The following is a 20,347-nucleotide window of genomic DNA, read 5'->3' as shown; positions in this document are numbered from 1 at the left end:
TTATCTAAATGCATTTGAATTTCAGGCCGAGTTACTGGAGGTATTTAAACAGATCAGAAGTATTTCTGTGGGTCTGACAGCCAGAACATTTGTAAGGAACGTATTCTAAACCTGATTTAAAAGAGGGAAGGCTCATGCTACCCATACATTTCTGGAAACTTTTCTAAATTGGAGCTCTGTAATACATTCAAAATAGTGCCGTGTTTAACAAATATTTATTCTTAAAAGTATCAAAATACTTCTTAAAAACCTATTATCTTTATTCTTTTAAACTATTCTATCTGAGGAAAGAACTGAAGTTTAGGAAAGGGGAAAATGAACATTAAAAAAAAAGTTTATTTCTAGCCCTGAAAGAACAAAATTATTGAACAAAGTCATCAAATACAGCAGTTAATGTCAAGGTAACAATTAAATAATTGAACGGGATTAAATTAAAAATAAAAGTCATTATAAAATTTGAAGACAAAACAGAAAAGACAGACTACTTTCACTTAATTGCATTTCTTTCTACCAAAATAAGGGGAAAAAAAGGTAACAGATTCCTACCAAAGATGTCCAATTCTAAATAGAATTCTTCGCTTTTCTTAATACACAATGAAAATTTGTCTGACAGAATTATACATTTCTTTCTCCCTTTCATTTGGCAGCATTCTAGAATGGTGAGTGAAAAGGACTTCAGCTCTCTTAAGGGCAGGCCAGTGCTTGATTCTCCCTTGTAATTCCCACAATAGCTACCACAGTGTCTTTGCCAAAGTGGTCAATAAATGAGTTCATTGACTAAAAACTATATCTGCGTATTTTTTTCCCTTTCTTACAAACCCACATATACACACCCTGTGGGAAAACTGATTTTAATTGTCTAGCTTACCTACTGTGGAAGCAATGGGAACAAGGAAGACAATCTTCATTCTATATAACGATGAAATTCTACTATAAAAAACCCAAAAGGAGTATGAATCTGGATTTTAACCCTAATTCTACAATGGTTTTTTATTTTTGACATTTCACTGGATATGGATCTCATATTTTAAATTTTTAGATTAAAAAGCTGATGTAAATTCTTTAAGTACCCATTTTTTCTAGCTATACCTACAGCCCAAATAGATCTGAAATTGTTCTGGCTAGAATACAGTATATATAAACAGACATGTATTTATGTGAAGCCTATAAAGAAATACTCATAGGTAGTTTTAAATTGCTTATTAAAGGCACATGTTCATTCAGGACTGGTGGTAACTGGATACACTTTAAGCAGCTTAATATTTATGTGTGGAAGGGAAGAGAATTTATACTATGTGCCAGGCACTCAATACATGAAAAAAGAGTTGTGTTAGCTTTGGTTTCTTACGCTACCACAACTGCTCTACTTTTTTACTAGTCTCAGGTAGGATATAATATTCACTATTTTCATGGTTCCCAGTTTTAACTGTCCCTAAAAGCAGCAAAAGGAACAAGAGGAGAAGGAAACTTTAAGACCACCAGAGAGTTTGAAATACAATAAATAAGTATTATAGTAATATTGTTTTCATAACACAAGAGGAGACTAAGGTAACTTTTAGATTTAAATGGGAATTTTCATTCTAAAGTGATGACAAAAAGGGTGAATACAAAAAGTAGTTATTAAAAAAAACATGAATCTTGATTCAGATGTAATTTTTCTTTCAACAAGATCTGAACATTTTAATTTAAAATTAACTAATAAATCACAATTCCATATTGCCTTTAGGATTATTTTGTTCAAAAATGACACATTTCAGAATTAACCAAAGTATATTTCTATTACAAGTTAGTTTATCCAAGTAAGTAAAGAATAAACCACAGTGTAGCTCCCTTAACCTAGGAATCAGGTTTTAATGACAAAGTCCGTTGCCAGCAATGGACGTGCAGGTAACCCTCAAAGTTGTTGTAAATACAAATCCCAAACTTCTTCTATAAACTGAAAAGACCTTTGTTGAGTCACAGGCATAAAAATGGGGCATTGGCACTGTATTCAACGAACATGGTCTTTATGACATAGGTACGGAAGGGCCTTCTAGAGTTAATCATGACGAGCAGTCTTAGCATCTAGTTGGTTTTCTAGTTCATTGGTAGCATCTTCTTTATTGGAATCCATCCAAACAACTACTGACATAGAATGTTCAAATCAGAAACTCAAGAGGCACTGCAGATTTTCATCAGAAATACACCAGCCTGTTTCTGTAATTTAGTAATAGCTGCAGGTGGCCAAAATAATCCAGGGAAAAATGAAATCCAGAATCAAACTGAAAACAGAAACTATTAAGTGCTCTAGATACAAGTTTCACTATTTTACTCAGTTTTATGAAAACCTTCTTGCATTATCAATAAAAAACAGCCACTGCTATCCTTATATCTTAACACAGATGTGATGAAAATGATAGGAAATAAAACTCTATTCGTTCCCCTAATGTATCCAAAATACCAAAATTATTTTTATTCATGACCGGTACTACTGCAGGATGGCAAATAGGTGTGAAGTTAATGATAAGTGGTAGCGCGGAACAAACCGTCTGAACCAAACCAGATTTTTTTTTCTTTTATGCGGCTTGTGGCATGTCAGAAGGGATGACACCGCTTCTACAAGCAGAATAACAAAATATAAGGAGAGAGAAGAGATCAGAAGGGTGGTGGAGAAGAAAGGATACTCTCATAACTAATGCTACAGGTCACAGACCCTCTTCAAATTTTTAAAATAAAAAAAGTATTGCTATCAACAAGCACATTTCATTTTTCTTCTCCAGTTTTTTTACACACTTATTTTTGAAAAAAATCTAAAGTAACTCAACATCTCAAATAATCCACGAATTTATCAAGTACTTAAGGGACTTAAGTTCTCATACATAGTAAAATCTTGGTAATGGGCTGGAAACAATGTTTATAACAAATCTCTACAGTTTACTGGTCAGAAGCTGCATCTCTATGTAACCGTCATTTCTCTTTCATGAATATAATCTTATCTAATTATTTTAGAGCTCACTGAAGTTCTAGCCTCTCACTTTGTTTCTGCTAGCTCCAAGTATTTTTCTCCTTTAAATGGAAAAAAATTAACTTTTAAATTCTGAAAATTCAATGATTATTATATTAATTACCAGAGGAGAAGGGGTGGAGTAGGGTGAGAGAGGGTTAATTAAAAAACAAACTAACTAAAATTACAACATATACAGAAACTTATTTCCAAAATGAAGGTAAAAGGACAAAGGGCAAAGTAGCGGTAGCAACCAGTCACAAAGCCCAAGTTGGACAAGAAAGAAAAAATCACTTTGGTTCCTGAAGCCCAATCTGGAGAGGACACAGTCAGAAAGAAACAAAATTGTAAGGATGTATAATGAATGGGATTCTTTTTCTGTCTCAATGATTTAGTTATAAATATAGATTATTAGTCTCTCTATACATGTAACAAATGCCAAACAACTCACTACCAGGAAATTTCTAAAACTGACTCTTTCACATTTGTTAAAAAAGGTAAAAATCACGTATTTTTCTTCCCTTCCTTCAGTTCAAATTATGAACTGAAATACTACATGTAGTAAAAGCTGGCCCTAACTTCTATACATAGCTAAGCGATTTTGAGCTCCTTTGCCAATATAAGGAGCTACATAGTTTTTATTACATCTGCCTTCAATTTAGGCACAAGAAAAATTTCTCAAAGCAACTCAAAGGAGCAAGGCAAGGAAAAAGGCTATGAAGAAGAGAGAAAAGATGACCAGCAGAGGAAACAAATACTCTGAAAAACTCGAATCTGCCATTCAAGTATTGAAAATACTCCCCAAAAGGGACAATGAATGGGATCTATTACGATGAAATCAGCAAAATAAAATGCAAATCTCAAACACTATAAAATGGCCCTGATGGGCTGTGTGCTGAAAGAAGTTAAGGCTAGTGATTCAGTCTGCAATTCCTTTTGGACCCTATAAAGAAGGGAGTCAATAGAAAGCTGTCATTCTGTTTTGCAATTTTCTCTTGGCTGTCTTCAGGAAGTAGTAGTTTCCTTTTTCCTCCATGTTATGCAGACCATTTCTTTAAACCCCAAAAGAATAATCATTTTCATATATTAAAAGATTTCTTTTAGAAAATGGAAGAAAGAACACGAGGCCACGACAATGATGCTAACGGTTACTCTTCATTGCTTCTTTAGCTGCCATGATCAGTGGTGTCAGACTGGACAAGGGCTTGGCCAGTTTCAGGAAGGGATGCTGCCAGAGAAGGGAGGGAAATATTTATCAGTGTCACCAGTTTAGAAGCTAAATATTTCCTTTCAATTAAGCCCCAAGACTATTTTATGGATTATAATTTATTTAACAAACATGTATTTCAGGATGTGTATAAAATCAACATAATCAATACATCACTTTATAGTTGAAAGCAGTCCTTTTAGTTAATTTAGTATTATAAAAATCTCACCTAAATGACCCAGATACCCACACCAGCAAATGACCTTGTCCGAGAAGTGACAATATGCAAAAACTCGTATACTTGATTTCAGTATTATAGCTATTTTATTCTCAACAGATAAAATCCTAAACTACATCAATTGCCACGCTGCTGGTGATAAATTAAGAGTGAAATGTTATTAACCCTATGTAAACTTTGTTGGTTATTCAAAAAAATCAACTTTATCCAAAAACAGTATTACTTCCAAATTCACCTGTAACAGTTCTTTGGCCGAACCCCTTTTCTCCACATCCATTTCCAAACAACGGTTTAAGAAATCCCGAAATATTGGGGAAAGTTTCTCTGGATTCTGAAGTTCTGGAGTTCCATTAGTTGCTATCAGGTACAAGGCCTAAAAATATAAGAGTATCTTTGACATACTTAAGGTAGCACAACAAAGAGACAGCACTTTATAAAGTTTATGGATGTTTCACTTCTTCAATTTTTTAGAGAGATTTTAAAAAATAATCTCTACACTCAATGTGGGGCTCAAACTCACAACCCTGAGATCTAGAGTTGTACATTCCACCGACTGCACCAGCCGGGCACCCCTGGATCTTTTAATTCTTTAAAGAAATTCACCAGAAATAATAAACCGAGGTGTAGTATTATTTCCGCCCATTTGTAGCAGTTCTTTTCCCTTGACTTTTAGATGTTACATTCCCCTAATTTTTTGCAGAAATTAGCTTTATCTTTTGGGGGAGGGGTTATAAATCTAACACATGTTGATAGAAGAACTGTAATACATAAGGGTATAAAGAAAAATAAGCACAATCACACTACTGACATACAGCATCCATTTGCCTTTCTCAAGATTTTATTCCAAGTCACACCAGATTTCAAAACAAGTTTTTATTTGCATTCTAGTTAGTTAACATATAGTGTTAATACTGGCCTTAGGAGTAGAATTTAGTGATTCAGAACTCACAGCTATCCTTTTTTAAAACTAGCTGTATCTTTTTGGTTATACATGACACAGGCAGAACAGGGGACTTTTACGGCAGTGAAAACACTCTCTTATTATAATGGATATATGTTATTCATTATACATTTGACCAAACCCACAGAACTGTATAATACCCAAGAGTGAACCCTAATGCAATCTGCAGACTCTGAGTGATAATGATGTGCCAGCGTAGGTTCTCCAAATGTAAGAAATGTACCTGCTGGTGAGGGATGTTGAGAATGGGAGAGGCTCCTTACATTAATATGGTACACTGGTTACAAGTGATGAACCACTACTGATACACTTTTATTTTTATGCTATCTTTATTTATTTATTTTGAGAGACAGAGCGAGCTAGCAGGGGGAGGGATAGAGGAGAGAGAATCCCAAGCAGATTCCTCATGGAGCTGGGAGCCAGACATGGGGCTTGATCCCACAACCTGAGCAGGAACCAAGAGTCAGTTGCTCAACTGACTGAGCCACCCCAGGTGGCTTATTTTTAAACCTTTATTTTTAAACTTTTAAACTTTTATTTTTAAACCTTTTTCTCTGTTTTAAGTTTTTTTTTTTTTTTTTTTAAAGATTTTATTTATTTATTTGACAGAGAGAGATCACAAGTAGGCAGAGAGGCAGGCAGAGAGAGAGAGAGAGGAGGAAGCAGGCTCGCTGCTGAGCAGAGAGCCCGATGCGGGACTCAATCCCAGGACCCTGAGATCACGACCCGAGCCAAGGCAGCAGCCTAACCCACTGAGCCACCCAGGTGCCCTCTGTTTTAAGTTCTTATTTAAACTCTAGTTAGTTAAAATATCATGGGAATATTGGTTTTAGAAATAGAACTTACTGGTTCATCACTTTCATATAACTCCCAATAATTCATCCCAAGTGTCCTCCTTAATACCCACCACCCATTTAACCCATTCCCCTACTCATCCACCTCCCCGCCAGCAACCTTCAGTTTGTTCTGCACAGTTAAGGGTCTCTGGTACATCTTCATTAAATAAGTCTCTGGTTTACACTGGGGTTCACACTTTGTGCTGTATAGTCCCATGGATTTTGACTAATGCATACTGTCATGTTTCTGACGTTATAATATCATACAGTACAATTTCACTGTCCTAAAAATCCCTTAAGCTCCACCCATTCATCTTCCCCACCCCACCCCCACAAATACCTGGTAACCACTGAATTTTTTTTCCCTCCAAAGACACATATGTACTTATTTTAGAGAAGAGAGAACATGAGCAGGAGGGGCAGAGGCAGAGGGAGAGGGAATCTGAAGCAGACTCCATGCTCAGTGTGGAGCCCAATGCTGGGCTTGATCTCATGATCATGAGATCATGACCTGGGCCAAAACCAAGAGTCAAAGGCTTAACTGACTGTGCCACCCAGGTACCCCCCTCCCACTTTTTTTTTGTTTTTAAAGATTTATTTATTTTAGAGAGTACGACTGATTTTTTAGTCTCTATAGCTGAAATCATACAGTATGTAGCTGCGTTAGGCTGGATTTGTTTACTAAGCAATATGCATTTTAGGTTCTTCCATGTCTTTTTGCAGTTTTTGTTTATCTTTTTAATGTCATGGAATAACATTGTACCGTATGGATGTACCACAGTCTATTTATACACTCACCCTTTTTAAATAAAGCATATGTACTTCACATCTTGGCTGGCTGCTTCTCATTTGTGGCAATTATGAATAAAGATGCTATAAACATTTGTGAGAGGGTTTTTGTATGAACATCAATTTCCAACTCATTTAGGTAAGTAATAAGGAGCACAACTGTGAACTGCATGTTAGGAGCATCTTTAGTTTTATGAGAAACTGCCAAAATGTCTTCTGAAGTAGCTGTACCATATTCCATCTCCACTGGCTAGGAATGCGAGTTGCTACTGCTCTGCATTCTAACCAGCATTTGGTACTGCCATTAAAAATTTTTAGGCTTGGGGAGCCTGGGTGGCTGTTAGTTAAGCAACTGCCTTCAGCTCAGGTCATGATCCTGGAGTCGTGGGATCGACTCCCACATCAGGCTCCCTGCTCCGCGCGGAGTCTGATTTCCCCTCTGACCTGTCCCCCCCCCATGCTCTTTCATAAATAAAATCTTAAAAAAAAAAGTTCAGGCCATTATAATAGGTGTGTGTCTTACTGTTTTTTAAATTTTGCAATTCCCTAACTGCATGATGTTGAGCATCTTATTATATGCTTACTTGCCATCTGTATCTTCTTTTTTTCTTTTAATATTTATTTAAGTAATTTCCATGCCCAACATGGAGCCTGAACTCATGACCCCGGGATTAAGAGTCGTACTCTTGCTCTACCGACTGAGCCAACCAGGAACCCCATCTGCGTTATCTTCTTTAACTGTCTGTTGAGATCTTTTATCCATTCTTACATTAGGTTATCTTCTCACTGTTGAAGTTTGAAGAGCTCTTTATATATTTTGTACAGCATCTGATTATCAGATGGGTGTTTTGCAAATATTTTCTCCCAGTCTGTGACTTGTCTTTCCATTCTCTTAATAGTGTCTTTCTCTGAAAGGAGATTCCCATTTTCTTTTTTTAAAATTTTATTTATTTAAGTAATCTCTATACCTGACATGGGGCTTGAACTCACGACCCCAAGATCAACAGTAGCACACTCCTCCAACTGAGCTAGCCAGGATGATTCCAATTTTAATGAAGTCCAATTTATCAATTTATTCTCTCATGGATGGATCATGCTTTTTGATCTAAAAACACTGCCAAACCCAAGGTCGCCTGTATTTTCTCCTGAATTATTTCACTTTTCTGCAGTATAACCAAAATGCCATCAAAAAAGGGATACTGACGCTCAAACCATCAGGATATGGGTGTGCCCATTTCCTCGCTATCTGCACTCTAATGCCCATCTGGCACTGCACACTCCCCTTTCTGCCTTCATTTTTTCCATACCATTACCCTACCCCTCCTCTAAACTCCCCTTCCTCTAAGTCCTACCTCATCTACTAAGGCCTGGGTCTCCCCTGAAGGACTGCCTCATCCATAGTGGTCTCTAGGGGTCACCGTTCCCTCCCAGACTTTGCGCCACTGCACCTAGAGAAGGAGGGTCCTTGTGGCTTCTTATTGCCTCTCTGAGATACCTACCCTGTCCTGCAGAACTCCCAGGCTTGCAGACTCATCTCCACCACATCTACCAAACACTGTTGTCATTGCCTCTAACAGTACTCATAACTCCCAGGGATTTCAACAGCTTGAGAGGCTGCTGAGAGTTCCTTCCCCTCATCTTCTCCCATGCTCTTGTCCTTTGGTTTCCCTCAGCCACACAAGCCTATGGTCACAGCCTGTGTGCCTCACCATCAGTACTCATGACCACAAGCCTGAATATGCAGCTGCTCTTTACCTCCTACTTATTTCACTCTGGGCGCCCCCAACACCAGCAATCCCTTTGACTCTGCTAAACATAAATCCCACTGATCTTCCAGTGTTCATCATAATCGCCTCTGATCCTCTTGTACTTCACAGCATTCACTTTGCTAAACATTAAAACTGCTTTTCCCTTGCCTGTACCTGTGCAGCTAAGGACAGTGGAAGAAAAAGATACATTCCTGATGACTGGCATCATTCACCTCGTCATTAACAGTCCCATAGGACGTCCAGCATTCCTACTATGTATTTCCCCGTTTCACTCACTACCCCACTCTCTGCTCTGTTTCAGGACACTCATGTCTCCTTAGCTCCTCTTGGCTGCGACAATTTCTTCAACTTTCCTTTGCTTTTGATGACCGTGACAGCGTGGAGGAGTACTGGGTCAGTTTTTATACTGTAGAATGCCCGATACTGGAATTTTATGTTTTCCTTGTGATTACAGACTCTGAATATGGGCTTTGGGAAGGAAGATCACAGTTAAAGAGTGCCATATCAAAAGTACATCATATCAAAAGTACATACTACCATATCAAAAGTGCATCATATCAAAAGTACATACTACCAAATTAATTTATAACTGTACACTGACCTTATCTGAGGTCTGTGCTTGTCAGGTTTTTCTTCTAAGTTACTCTTTTCTCCACTTTTTTTTTTTTTTTAAAGATTTTATTTATTTATCAGAGAGATAGGGAGAGAGAGAGAGCACAGGCAGACAGAATGGCAGGCAGAGGCAGAGGGAGAAGCAGGCTCCCTGCCGAGCAAGGAGCCCGATGCGGGACTCGATCCCAGGACGTTGGGATCATGACCTGAGCCGAAGGCAGCTGCTCAACCAACTGAGCCACCCAGGCGTCCCTCTTTTCTCCACTTTTAATACTCTGCTCTTCAGAAGAAAATCACTATGTGCTGTCTATACTTAAGGAGTGGGGAGTTATGCTCTATCTGCCTTAAGGGGGAACAACCACATAAATTATTTGGAGTTCTCATGAGATTTGTCCCTTCTGCCTCACTTATTTATTTACTCACTTACTTATATCAGCACAGACACATAAACATTATACTGCGGGTTACTATCCCTTACTATTTTATTTTGTGGTTCAAACTGCTACATCTTTGGCCACCAGAGCGCTTTCAGATGGCCCTTGCCCCTATCATGAATTTCTAAGTGTGAGCTCTTCTCTTTAATTTAGTATGACTTATGATCCTATTTTACTTCTTTAGCTGAATTTTACCAGGTGTAATTCATTCTTTATTTTAGGGCTTGCTGAAGAGGTGAGAGCATGTGTCTTTCCATTTTCACAACCATCTCATTATTACACCACTTCCCACAGACTGCATCAATCTCACGGTTCTCCCCCTCAGCTTTATGCTTTTGTCATTTTACTTTTATGTTCTTTTCCTCCCCCTCCATTATTACTTTCATGTAAAGTTTTTTTTTTCATGTAAGGTTTTACCTTTTAAAGATATTTACAGAAGGAAAAAAATCATATATTTACTCACAGTTATTATTTTTAGCACTCTTCGATTCTTTTTATAGAGCACTATTACCATTTTCTTTCTGCTTGAAATACTTCCTTTAGTATTTCTTCTATTGTAGATATGCTGGTAATAAATGCTTTCAATGTCTGTCTAGAAAAATCTTTATTTCACCTCAGTTTTTAAAAAGATACTGGCTGGCTGCAGAAGTCTTGATTTCCCCCCCAAACTTGGCTACACATGTATTAGAACACCTGAAGCTGTCTCACTATTGCTATTTTTCATCTTTCTAAAAATTTCATTTCTGTCCCTATTCGCTCCAAACGCCGCTACCCTTAACATATGGAATGCAGTTACAAAAACTGCTTTAATGACTTTGTGTGCTCTTCTCTCTGTCAGTTCTGGTCTGCTGCAATGGGTTTTCTCATCATGGGTTGTACTTTCCTACTCTTCTGTCTGCCTGATAAACTCTGGATATTTACGTGCTTGTTGGCTGCTGGGTATTTCCATATTCCTGTAAGTATTCTTGAGTTTTGTTCTGCAACACAAGTTACCTGGGATCTCTTCAGGTCTTGTTTTTCAGATGGGTTAGCTGGACTATAGCAGCAGGTAGTCTAGGGGTAATTATTTCCCACCAGTGAAGCAGTGGGGAGTTATGCTCTATCTGCCTTAAGGGGGAACAACCACATAAATTATTTGGCCACATCAATTTTACACTCAATTTTACACTCTCTTGAGTCTTCTATTCAATATCCTGTGCATTATAAGGTTTTCCACTGTGGCTGACAGAAGCAGGCACTATTCCCAGCCTCTGTGTGAGCACCAAGCACTGTTTTCTTCAATCTTATATGGGTATACCCCTGACCTTGGGTAGATTCTTCACAGAGATGCACCAGTGTCTGCTGAATGCTCAAGGGGACTCCACAGATTCCGGAATCTTCTATGAGACTTTCTCCTCTCCTGCTCTCTGTCTTGTAAACTCTAGCCAACTTGGTCTCTTCAGACTTTAAACTCCTTCTCCTTAATTCAAGGAGGCCATGTGTCCCACCTGGGTTCTTCCTCCCTGCACAGGGCTTAAAACCCTCTCAATACATTAAGCTGGACCAATCACAGTGCTCACCTCAAGCCTTTCCCACCTTTGGAGATCACTTTCTTCACAGATGTCCAGTGTCTTGCAAACCATTGTTTCACATATGCTAATTTTTGCTGTTTTATTACTTTAGGCAAGCGTGGTGAATCTGATACCTGTTACTCTATCTTGACAGGAAGAATTTCCTGCTTGCTAAGATTTCAATAATTACATTCACACACTGCCAACTTGAATGATCATTTTACTCCTCAACTTACTTGATTAGCTGTGGTTACTGACAAGCTGATATCTCCCTTGCTTTTTGCATGGAGAATCAAGAGCATGTATTTATTTGGTTTTGTGTACCTCTTCAGCCATTCCTCCTCATTCTCCTCTGCTGGTCTGCTACATCAAGTGTTAACTATGGATCAAATGCTTCAGGATGCAAGCTGAATCTTTTCTACTGTCTGTCTATGCCTACTTGGCCTGGTGATCTTATAACTTCAATATTCAATATAACTTCAATTTCTGTAGCTAACAATTCTCAATTTTACACCCCAGGCCTGATCCTAGATGGCCATACCCAACAGCCTATTCAAGATATTCACCTGGGACGCCTGGGTGGCTCAGTTGGTTAAGCAGCTGCCTTCGGCTCAGGTCATGATCCCAGCGTCCTGGGATCGAGTCCCACATCGGGCTCCTTGCTCGGAGGGGAGCCTGCTTCTCCCTCTGCCTCTGCCTGCCATTCTGTCTGCCTGTGCTCGCTCCCCCCACCTCTAATAAATAAATAAAATCTTAAAAAAAAAAAAAAAAGATATTCACCTGGATGTCTCTTCCCCCAAATTTATTTATTTATTTTGAGAGAGAGGGCGAGCACTTGAGCCATGTGTGCAAGAGGGGAGGGAGAGGTAGAGGAAATCTGAAGCAGACTCATACTGAGGCTGGGCCGCTGCAGGGCTAGATGTCACAATCCTGAGGATCATGACCTGTGCCAAAACCAAGAGTTGAATGCTTAACTGACTGAATCACCCAGGCAGCCCCTCATTTGGACGTCTTAGTAGGCACTACAAACTTGACATGTCTAAAACATGCTAAAATGTTACCTCCTGATGTCCCACCTGCCACCCCCACACACCACTCTACTTGCAGCATTCCCCAACCTTCCCCAATTCAGTTAAGGTGAACTTGAATTTCATCATTCCAGTTGCTTAGGCCAAACTCTTAGAGTCATCTCTCTCTCTCTCTCTCTCTCTCCGAGATAGGCTCTCCTTTTAAAATATATCTGTAATCCAACTACTTCTACTACTTCCCACCTCTACTGATGTGATTCTGGTCTCAGGTACCATTATGTCTTGTCTTCTAACTGGTTTTCCTAGATCTATCTCTGCCTCACTTGAAAATCTTTTCTCAACAGAGTAGCCAGAGTGATCCTATTAAAATACAAGTAAGACCATTTAACATCTCTGCTCCAAACTCTCCAGTTGTTTGCCTGTCTTACCTATGTAGAAGCCAGAATTCTTATAAAGTCCTGAAAAGGCACTACATAGTCTGGTACCATTTCTTCACTGATCTACCTTTTTCCTCCTGCTGTATGCTCCCTGCACACTAGCTACGGTGGAAATCCTCAATGCTCTCTGAATATACCAAAAATGCCTCTGCTTCAGGGCCTTTTAGGTGTTGTTCTTTCTGACTGGAATGTTCTTCCCTTTGGTAACTTGGTATAACTCTCTTACCTTATATCTTCTAATGTCACCCCAGTGAAGCCCTCTCCAAGCACTCTTGTGAAACCAAACATTCTCTTGACTCCCTCCCTACCAGTCCCAGCACTTAGTCTCTATCACTTAATATATTACATATTATTCTTATTTTTTCTTTCTACTTTCTATGAGGGCAAGATTTTTAAAAAAGATTTTATTCATCTGAGAGACAGAGAGCGCACAAGCAGGGCGAGGGGCAGAGGGACAAGCAGACTCCCCACTAAGTGTGGAGCCACACATGGGACTCTACCTCAGGACCCTGAAATCACAAGCTGAGTGGAAGACAATTAATCCACTGAGCCACACAGGAAATGGTGAGGGCAGGAATTTTTGTCAGTAGAAAGCACTTTGTATGGTATCTACCACAAAGCAGGTATTTGAATCAATATTTGTTAAATGAATGAAATGAGAGGGTTTTAAAAATTGTCCCAAAAGTGTTCTAAAGCTAATCACCTCTATAGAAGCACTTAATTTCTCACCTGAACTTTTTTTTTTGCAAGGAGATGAAACACATTCAGGAAAAAGAGCATCAAAATCCAATGCCACCCAGAAAGGACCTCTCCTACACATACCAATTACTTGGCCTCTGGAGCCCACTTATAGTAAATCCAACTTAGTTGGAAAAATATTAGGAAAAAGAGAGTCTGACAGTAAGCCTATAGTCATACATGGTAATTTAAGAACTTTTAAAAATAACTGCTTCATTAAGGGGTAAACCACGTACTACAAAAATCGCCCTTGTAAAGTGTGTAATTCAGTGTTCTTAGTGTATTCGTAAAGTTGTACAACCATGACAACTAATTCCAGAACATTTTTTATCCCTCTAAAAAGAATACCCACGTGTATTGTAGTTATTCCTTCTTCCCTCTTCTCCTCAGTTCCTAGAAACCATTAATCTCCTATCTTTATGGATCTGCCTATTCTATTTATTTATATATATATAGATAAATAAGTATATCTATTCAGAGATTTCATATGTTGTTGATCCTCATTACTTGCAGATTCCTTATATGTAAACTCACCTACTCATGCTAAAATTTGTTTAAACCCCCAAACCAATACTCTCAGTGCTTCTGTGGTCATTTATGGATATGCGCCAAGAGGCAAAAAAGCATGGCGCTGATGTGCCGTCTGGTGTCCTAAGTGCAAGGCTGTGATGCACCTTGTGGAGAAAACACATTTGGAAAGCTTCATTCAGGTGTGAGTTATACGTATACCAGCTGTGACTTCAACATTACTCAATCAACAATATGTATGAAAATGGCTTTAAGAAGAAACACACATCAAGCAAGGTTATGGACTGATCAGTTGACAAAAATGTGACTATAAGCTGGGGCGCCTGGGTGGCTCAGTTGGTTGAGCGCCAACTCTTGATTTCGGCTCAGGTCGTGATCTGAGGGTCATGGGACTGAACCTTGAGTTGGCTCCGCACTCAGCGGGGAGTCTGCTTGGGCTTCTCTCCCTCTGCTCCTCCCCGACACTCACATACTCAGTCTCTCTCTCAAATAAAGTAAGTAAATGAAATCTTAAAAAACAAATGTGACCACAGGCTTGCAGGAACCCAACCCTGTATTTCCCCTAGCAGCAATAGTTCAGCATTTAATTGGTTAATTCAGTTATCTGTGTCTTTGCAAAACCTAATTACCATGAATGACAAAAACTGACTGCAAATGAAGTCACACGTAAGTGATCTTTTGTGTAGGACTTCTTGCATTTAACATAATGCTTTCAGGTTTAATGTTGTCTGTATCTGTCCTTTATTACTTTCACTATGACTAAATAATATCCCATTGCATCGATATACCACTTTTTTTGATGTACCACTTTTACTCACTCATTCATCAGGTGATGGGCATCTGGATTGTTTCTACCTTTTAACTATTATGAATAATGCTGTTTCGAACATTTGTGTACAAGTTTTTGTGTGGATGTATGCTTTTAATTCTCTTGGGTATATATCTAGCAGTGAAATAACTAGGTTATATGGTAACTCAATGTTAACTTTTGAAGGAATTGTCCAATTGTTTTTCAAGTGCTGCATGCACCATATTACATTTCCACTAGCAATGTATGAGGGTTCCAATTTCTTCACATTTTTCACTAACACTTATTGTCCTTTTTTTTTTTTTAAGATTTTATTTATTTATTTGACAGACGGAGATCACACGCAGGCAGAGAAGCAGGCAGAGAGAGAGGTGGAAGCAGGCTCCCTGATGAGCAGAGAGCCCAATGCGGGGCTCGATCCCAGGACCCTGAGATCATGACCTGAGCCGAAGGCAGCGGCTTAACCCACTGAGCCACCCAGGTGCCCCTATTGTCCATCTTTTTGATTACAGTCATTTTTATAGGTGTGGTATAGTATCCTTTTGGGGTCTGATTTGCATTTCTTTAGTAACTAATGATATTGAGCCATATATGGTCATTTAAAAGTAGAAGTAGAAGGAAACAGACAGACAGAAAGAAGAATGAATGAACTCCTCAACTCTCCACCTCCGCTGCTGAAACGCCTAATTGTTTCAAGTCTACCAACCCCATCTATAACTCAGGACCCTTGCTCTTTTGTTTGACTGTGAGCTTTAACATTGCCATCTACACAGATTTCTTATAGATATGACCTTGTTCTCCTCTCCTGTGTACCTGGCAGTACAGGCGCCAAGGTTCAAAGCTGACTATCTGAAGAGTACATCTAGAGATCCTTTGTGGAAAAGTAAACAAAGTCTTACTTAAGTGCAAAATTTAATACCATACAGTTTACTAAAAATCTATAAACTCTTTACCTAACACATTCAACTCAATAATCCAGAAGAAGCAAATATTTTTAGATGCAGAGACTAGGTTATATCGACTTTTATCCTAAATTTTTGCCTAGTGGCTGGTGCAATCAGATTATAAATAAATGTTCTGAAGAAATGCGTTTTTCTAAAAATAAGGCTCGTGTTTAATTGCTCTTACCCTCAAGGGATTTTCATTGAGGTATGGAGGCTCTCCTTCTACCATCTCAATAGCCATGATACCCAGAGACCATATGTCCACTTTAGGGCCATAAGCTTTCCGTGTAACCACCTCTGGTGCCATCCAGTATGGCGTTCCCACCATGGTACTTCTCTTGCTCTGCTCAGGGGTGATCTGGGCGCAGAACCCAAAGTCGGCTATAAAACAAAACAAAACAAATCTATAGTTAATGGTGCCCATGGATACTTTTATCTAAGAGCTCATGACAGATGACTTAATTAATTACATTTGACTATCCAGCCTCTTCTTTTTAAAAACTGTATTCAAAAAGTATACCAAGGGCACCTGGCTACTGAAGTGTCCATAGAGCATGTGACTCTTGTTCTCAGGGTTGTGTTAAAGCCCCACGCTGTGTATAGTGCTTACTTAAAAAAAAAAAAAAAAAAAAAAAAAGTAAGCCAGAATGGGTTTCCAAGGTACAATGTAGAATGCAGAATGGCTTTACAAGTATCTTGATGATGTTATATACTCTCACTTTGCTTACTTTTATTTCCCACAAGCAAAGGCCAAATGATCAGGTGGTCTTTTATTCTAAAGAATTATCCCAAAAATTTTAATAAAGTTGAAAAAGGAAAGTTACCAAAAGTGAGCATCAAAACTAAAATTCTACAAATCAGGTAAAAAGGTCAGGAAATGGGAACTATTTTTGAAGAAAACAAACAGAAGCCAGAATTACTAAGTATCTGACCTAGCAGACAGCCTAGAAAAAGAACAGCTTTAACTGCAACTGTACCTAAAAAGGTCCTCACCAGCTTACTCTACTCATTTTGCAATAGGCACAGAAAGCCTAGGTTAGCAATGAGTGTTAGATTTAGTGGGATGAGAATCTAGAATTGTTTTCCTCCCTTCTACAGACCCATTCTATTTCAAACTCAACTACTACTAACATTTAAGTTTATAAGCTTTGGACTTTTTGTTATGAATTTACACAGGTACAAACATCACCTGTGAACTGAATAGTTTATTCGACCTAGTTAGGACACTCTGTTAAACTGCTTTTTAAAAAAAAGTAAACTCTACCCCCAACATGGGGCTTGAACTCACCACTCTGAGATGAAAAGTCACATGCTCTACCAACTAAGTCAGCCAAGTGCTCCAGTAAATTGTTTTTTAAAATTTATTTTTAGAGATTTTTCCATAGTTGTAAACGTTGATCTACCTCATTACTATAACCACACAGTATTACAAAATAACAAAATTATAATTTACCATTCCCATACTGCTAGACATTTAAGGTACTTTTTGTTGTTCTTTACAACGTTACAGAGAACAACTTTGTATTTACTGTTGTGCATATGTTCAATAATTTTATCCAAGAGAATACTAAGTGAGCAATTGTTCAGTTAAATCATATTTATAGCTAAAATTGGGTACTTGTAACAAACCAAGTACTGTTCCAAGTATCTTATAGGAAATCAACACACCTAATCCTCATGATAACACTGAGATAGGTACATTTATTAACATTATTCTCATTTTACAAACTGGGAAACTAAGGCATACATATTTTTAGGTAAATTATCCAAGATCATTCATCTAGTATGTGGAAGAGCCAGGATAAATCTATCCAAAAAAGTCTAAGTCAGCTTACATGTGTATCCACCAAAAAAGTATGAGAATGTCCATTTCTATTTTGCCTGCTGATTAAGATTAGTAATCATATTTTTTGACCATCTGGTAGAACCCCTTTCCTGTGGTTGAACAATACCCAGAAGAAATATCTTAAAAAAAGAGATATTGAAAAAGGAGTCAAACACTCCAACAGAACAGAAGGAAAAAATTTTGATCTGCTGATCCAAGAAATGCCTTGAATTTTGCATAGTGGGAGGAACCACAACAGAAGTTCTTCTTGAATCCTCCAGGTGGCAGTGGTTGAAACTGACAGATTACAGCCAGCAGAGGAAAAGAAGTCCAGGACTTCCCCCCCATGATTGTATCAAGTCTGATACAGAAGATAATTAGGAACAGAGGTTTTGTTTCTAGTCGTCTCTCAGGTCAGGGTCATAAAGCCCTCCCCCAAATGGGCCATGTTCTACCAAATCCTAAGAAAGCTGAACAGTACAATGAGAAAGATTTACCCTAATAACAGAGACAAATTCAAGCTTATCTTTAGAAGACAGTACCAACATGAGGACAATCCCAGGCACTGTTCCTCAGTGCTTTACATTTTTAGTTCTCAGAGTAACTGAGACAGTAACTATATTATATATCTGAGACAGTAACTATTATTTTCCTTACCATCTGAGAACATAAATACAGAGATTAAATAACTCACCCCAAATTATTCAGCAAGTAGTAGCTGATCTGCTATTTAAACCCAAGCTGTCCAGCTCAGAGTCCACATTCTTTACGATTTTCTCCCTCCTCTTCCATATATTAAGTCACAAAAATATTAATAGGTTTCTTTTTACTTAAACAAAAAGCAGAACTATAGTAATAAATGTTACTTAATCATTTGCTACTTACTAAGTTTAACGGATCCTTCCATCCCCAAAAGCACATTGTCACTTTTGATGTCTCTGTGGATTACTTGATTAGCATGTAAAAACTCCAATGCCTGTAAACACTAACCAAGAAAAACACCTATCAATGAAACAGTCCCTGAAAAGTCTAAAGGAAGTGAGTCAGTACTTATGGCCTAAAGCATTGCTTCAGAATTCTAATCGAGCCCCTGAAAAGTAGGTAAGAACCTGGGAGGTCCAGTTCTATCCAGCTGTTCACTGATGTGATGTTAGGATATTTTTTTCATTTCTTTTAGAGCAGATTTTACATAAAGTGATTTCGACAACTTAGACACCACTGATGAAAGAGTAAGTTTCCTCTTATGCCATGTTTCAGAAAGCACAGTCAGAAGTAAGGAAAAACTCTGCCCCCTTCCTTAAAATTCAAGAACAAGATTAGAGTTTTAAGATCTGCTTGCCCCTGTTTTTGAATATTAACTGAATATAAAATGCAAGCTTGGAAAAAGTTGTATTTTTATTTCTTACCCCCAATAGAAGAGAAAAACAAAATAAAGATTGTACTTTATGAGTAACAACTAAAAATCTCATTTAAGATATTCTACTATCCATTCAAGTAAAGACAGATAAACTGTACTACATTTACCAAGCATTTTTTTTTAAAGATTTTTTTTATTTATTTGACAGAGAGATCACAAGTAGGCAGAGAGGCAAGCAGAGAGAGAGGAGGAAGCAGGCTCTCTGCTGAGCAGAGAGCCCCATGTGGGGTTTGATCCCAGGACCCTGAGACCAGGACCTGAGCCACCCAGGTACCCCTCAAGCATTTTTTTGTTTTAAGATTTTATTTATTTGTCAGAGAGAGAGAGAGAGAGAGCACAAGCAGGGGGAGCAGAAGAGAGAGAGAAGCAGGAACTTCTCAGTGTGGGAGTTGATCCCAGGAACCTGAGAACATGACCTGAGCCAAAGGAAGATGTTTAACCAGCTGAGCCACCCAGGCTCAGTTCTGCATATACAAAGCATTTAAGCAGATTCTTGAGAACAAATCCTCCCCAAAACACTTGTACAACAGAAACAAATTTGTCACAATTCGAGGAACTCCTAAAATAATTTTTAAAACAATTATAAAAAGAAATTATTAGAGAAACAAATGAAGTATGGATATATTCTTAAGTTTTTGTCAGCTTTTAAGTGACCACTCTTTGTTAGAGTTATGTTACTAAAATACCATATTCATAACTGTTCAAGAGTTCTTATTTCCTCCCCTCCTGAAACAACCAAATGGTCTACCCCTTTGATGGAGCATAATTAACTCAGAAATAAAAATTTTTAGTTTTAGTTTTGACTTAGGCAATTTGGCAGAATTCTACTGGCTTAAGCAATGGTATGTCTCAAAATTAAATAGTGAATATCAAGGAACACCTAGCTTTTCACCTCTGAGGAGATTAATAAAGCCAGAAGCAGACTTAATACTTAAGGTGAGCATGTGTCCTGCTTTGTGAGAGACAGTCCTTGTTTCCACTGTTGAGCGGCCTTTCCTTTCACTCTTAAAAGTACTCTGTTGGGATAAGTTCTAATGAAGAATTCCCTGAAATATACCTGTGAGCTGGGCTCTTCAAAAATCCATACTTTATTCCAGAATTAGCGTGCACAGGAAGGATTAAATGGTATGGAGACAACCTGCACAGAGTATGTAGAGAAAGTATTGCACATAGTAAAAATCACCTGTGCGAAAACTCTCCTTCTTGTTTTTTTTTAACCTCCTAAGTACGCATGGCTGTAACT

At 38.2% G+C, this 20,347-nt stretch overlaps 1 protein-coding gene across 1 annotated transcript in view; it reads right to left on the bottom strand.

Moving 5' to 3' along the window:
- Positions 1-316: 316 nt before the first annotated feature.
- The window catches only part of PAK2 (p21 (RAC1) activated kinase 2), an 88,810-nt gene continuing 68,779 nt past the window's right edge, over positions 317-20,347 (bottom strand). Inside the window, exons 12-15 of the mRNA XM_059391214.1 lie at positions 18,573-18,672; positions 16,047-16,243; positions 4,664-4,801; positions 317-4,211 (exon numbers count right to left, since the gene is read on the bottom strand). Of these exons, the coding sequence (XP_059247197.1) occupies positions 4,125-4,211; positions 4,664-4,801; positions 16,047-16,243; positions 18,573-18,672 (522 nt within the window). The 3' untranslated portion in view covers positions 317-4,124. The remainder of the gene's footprint in view (positions 4,212-4,663; positions 4,802-16,046; positions 16,244-18,572; positions 18,673-20,347) is intronic.

Source organism: Mustela nigripes, chromosome 2, assembly GCF_022355385.1.
Source record: "Mustela nigripes isolate SB6536 chromosome 2, MUSNIG.SB6536, whole genome shotgun sequence".
NCBI classification, from domain to species: domain Eukaryota; kingdom Metazoa; phylum Chordata; class Mammalia; order Carnivora; family Mustelidae; genus Mustela; species Mustela nigripes.
The sequence above is the reverse complement of the archived record's forward strand: the minus strand, read 5'-3'. Positions and strand labels throughout refer to the sequence as shown.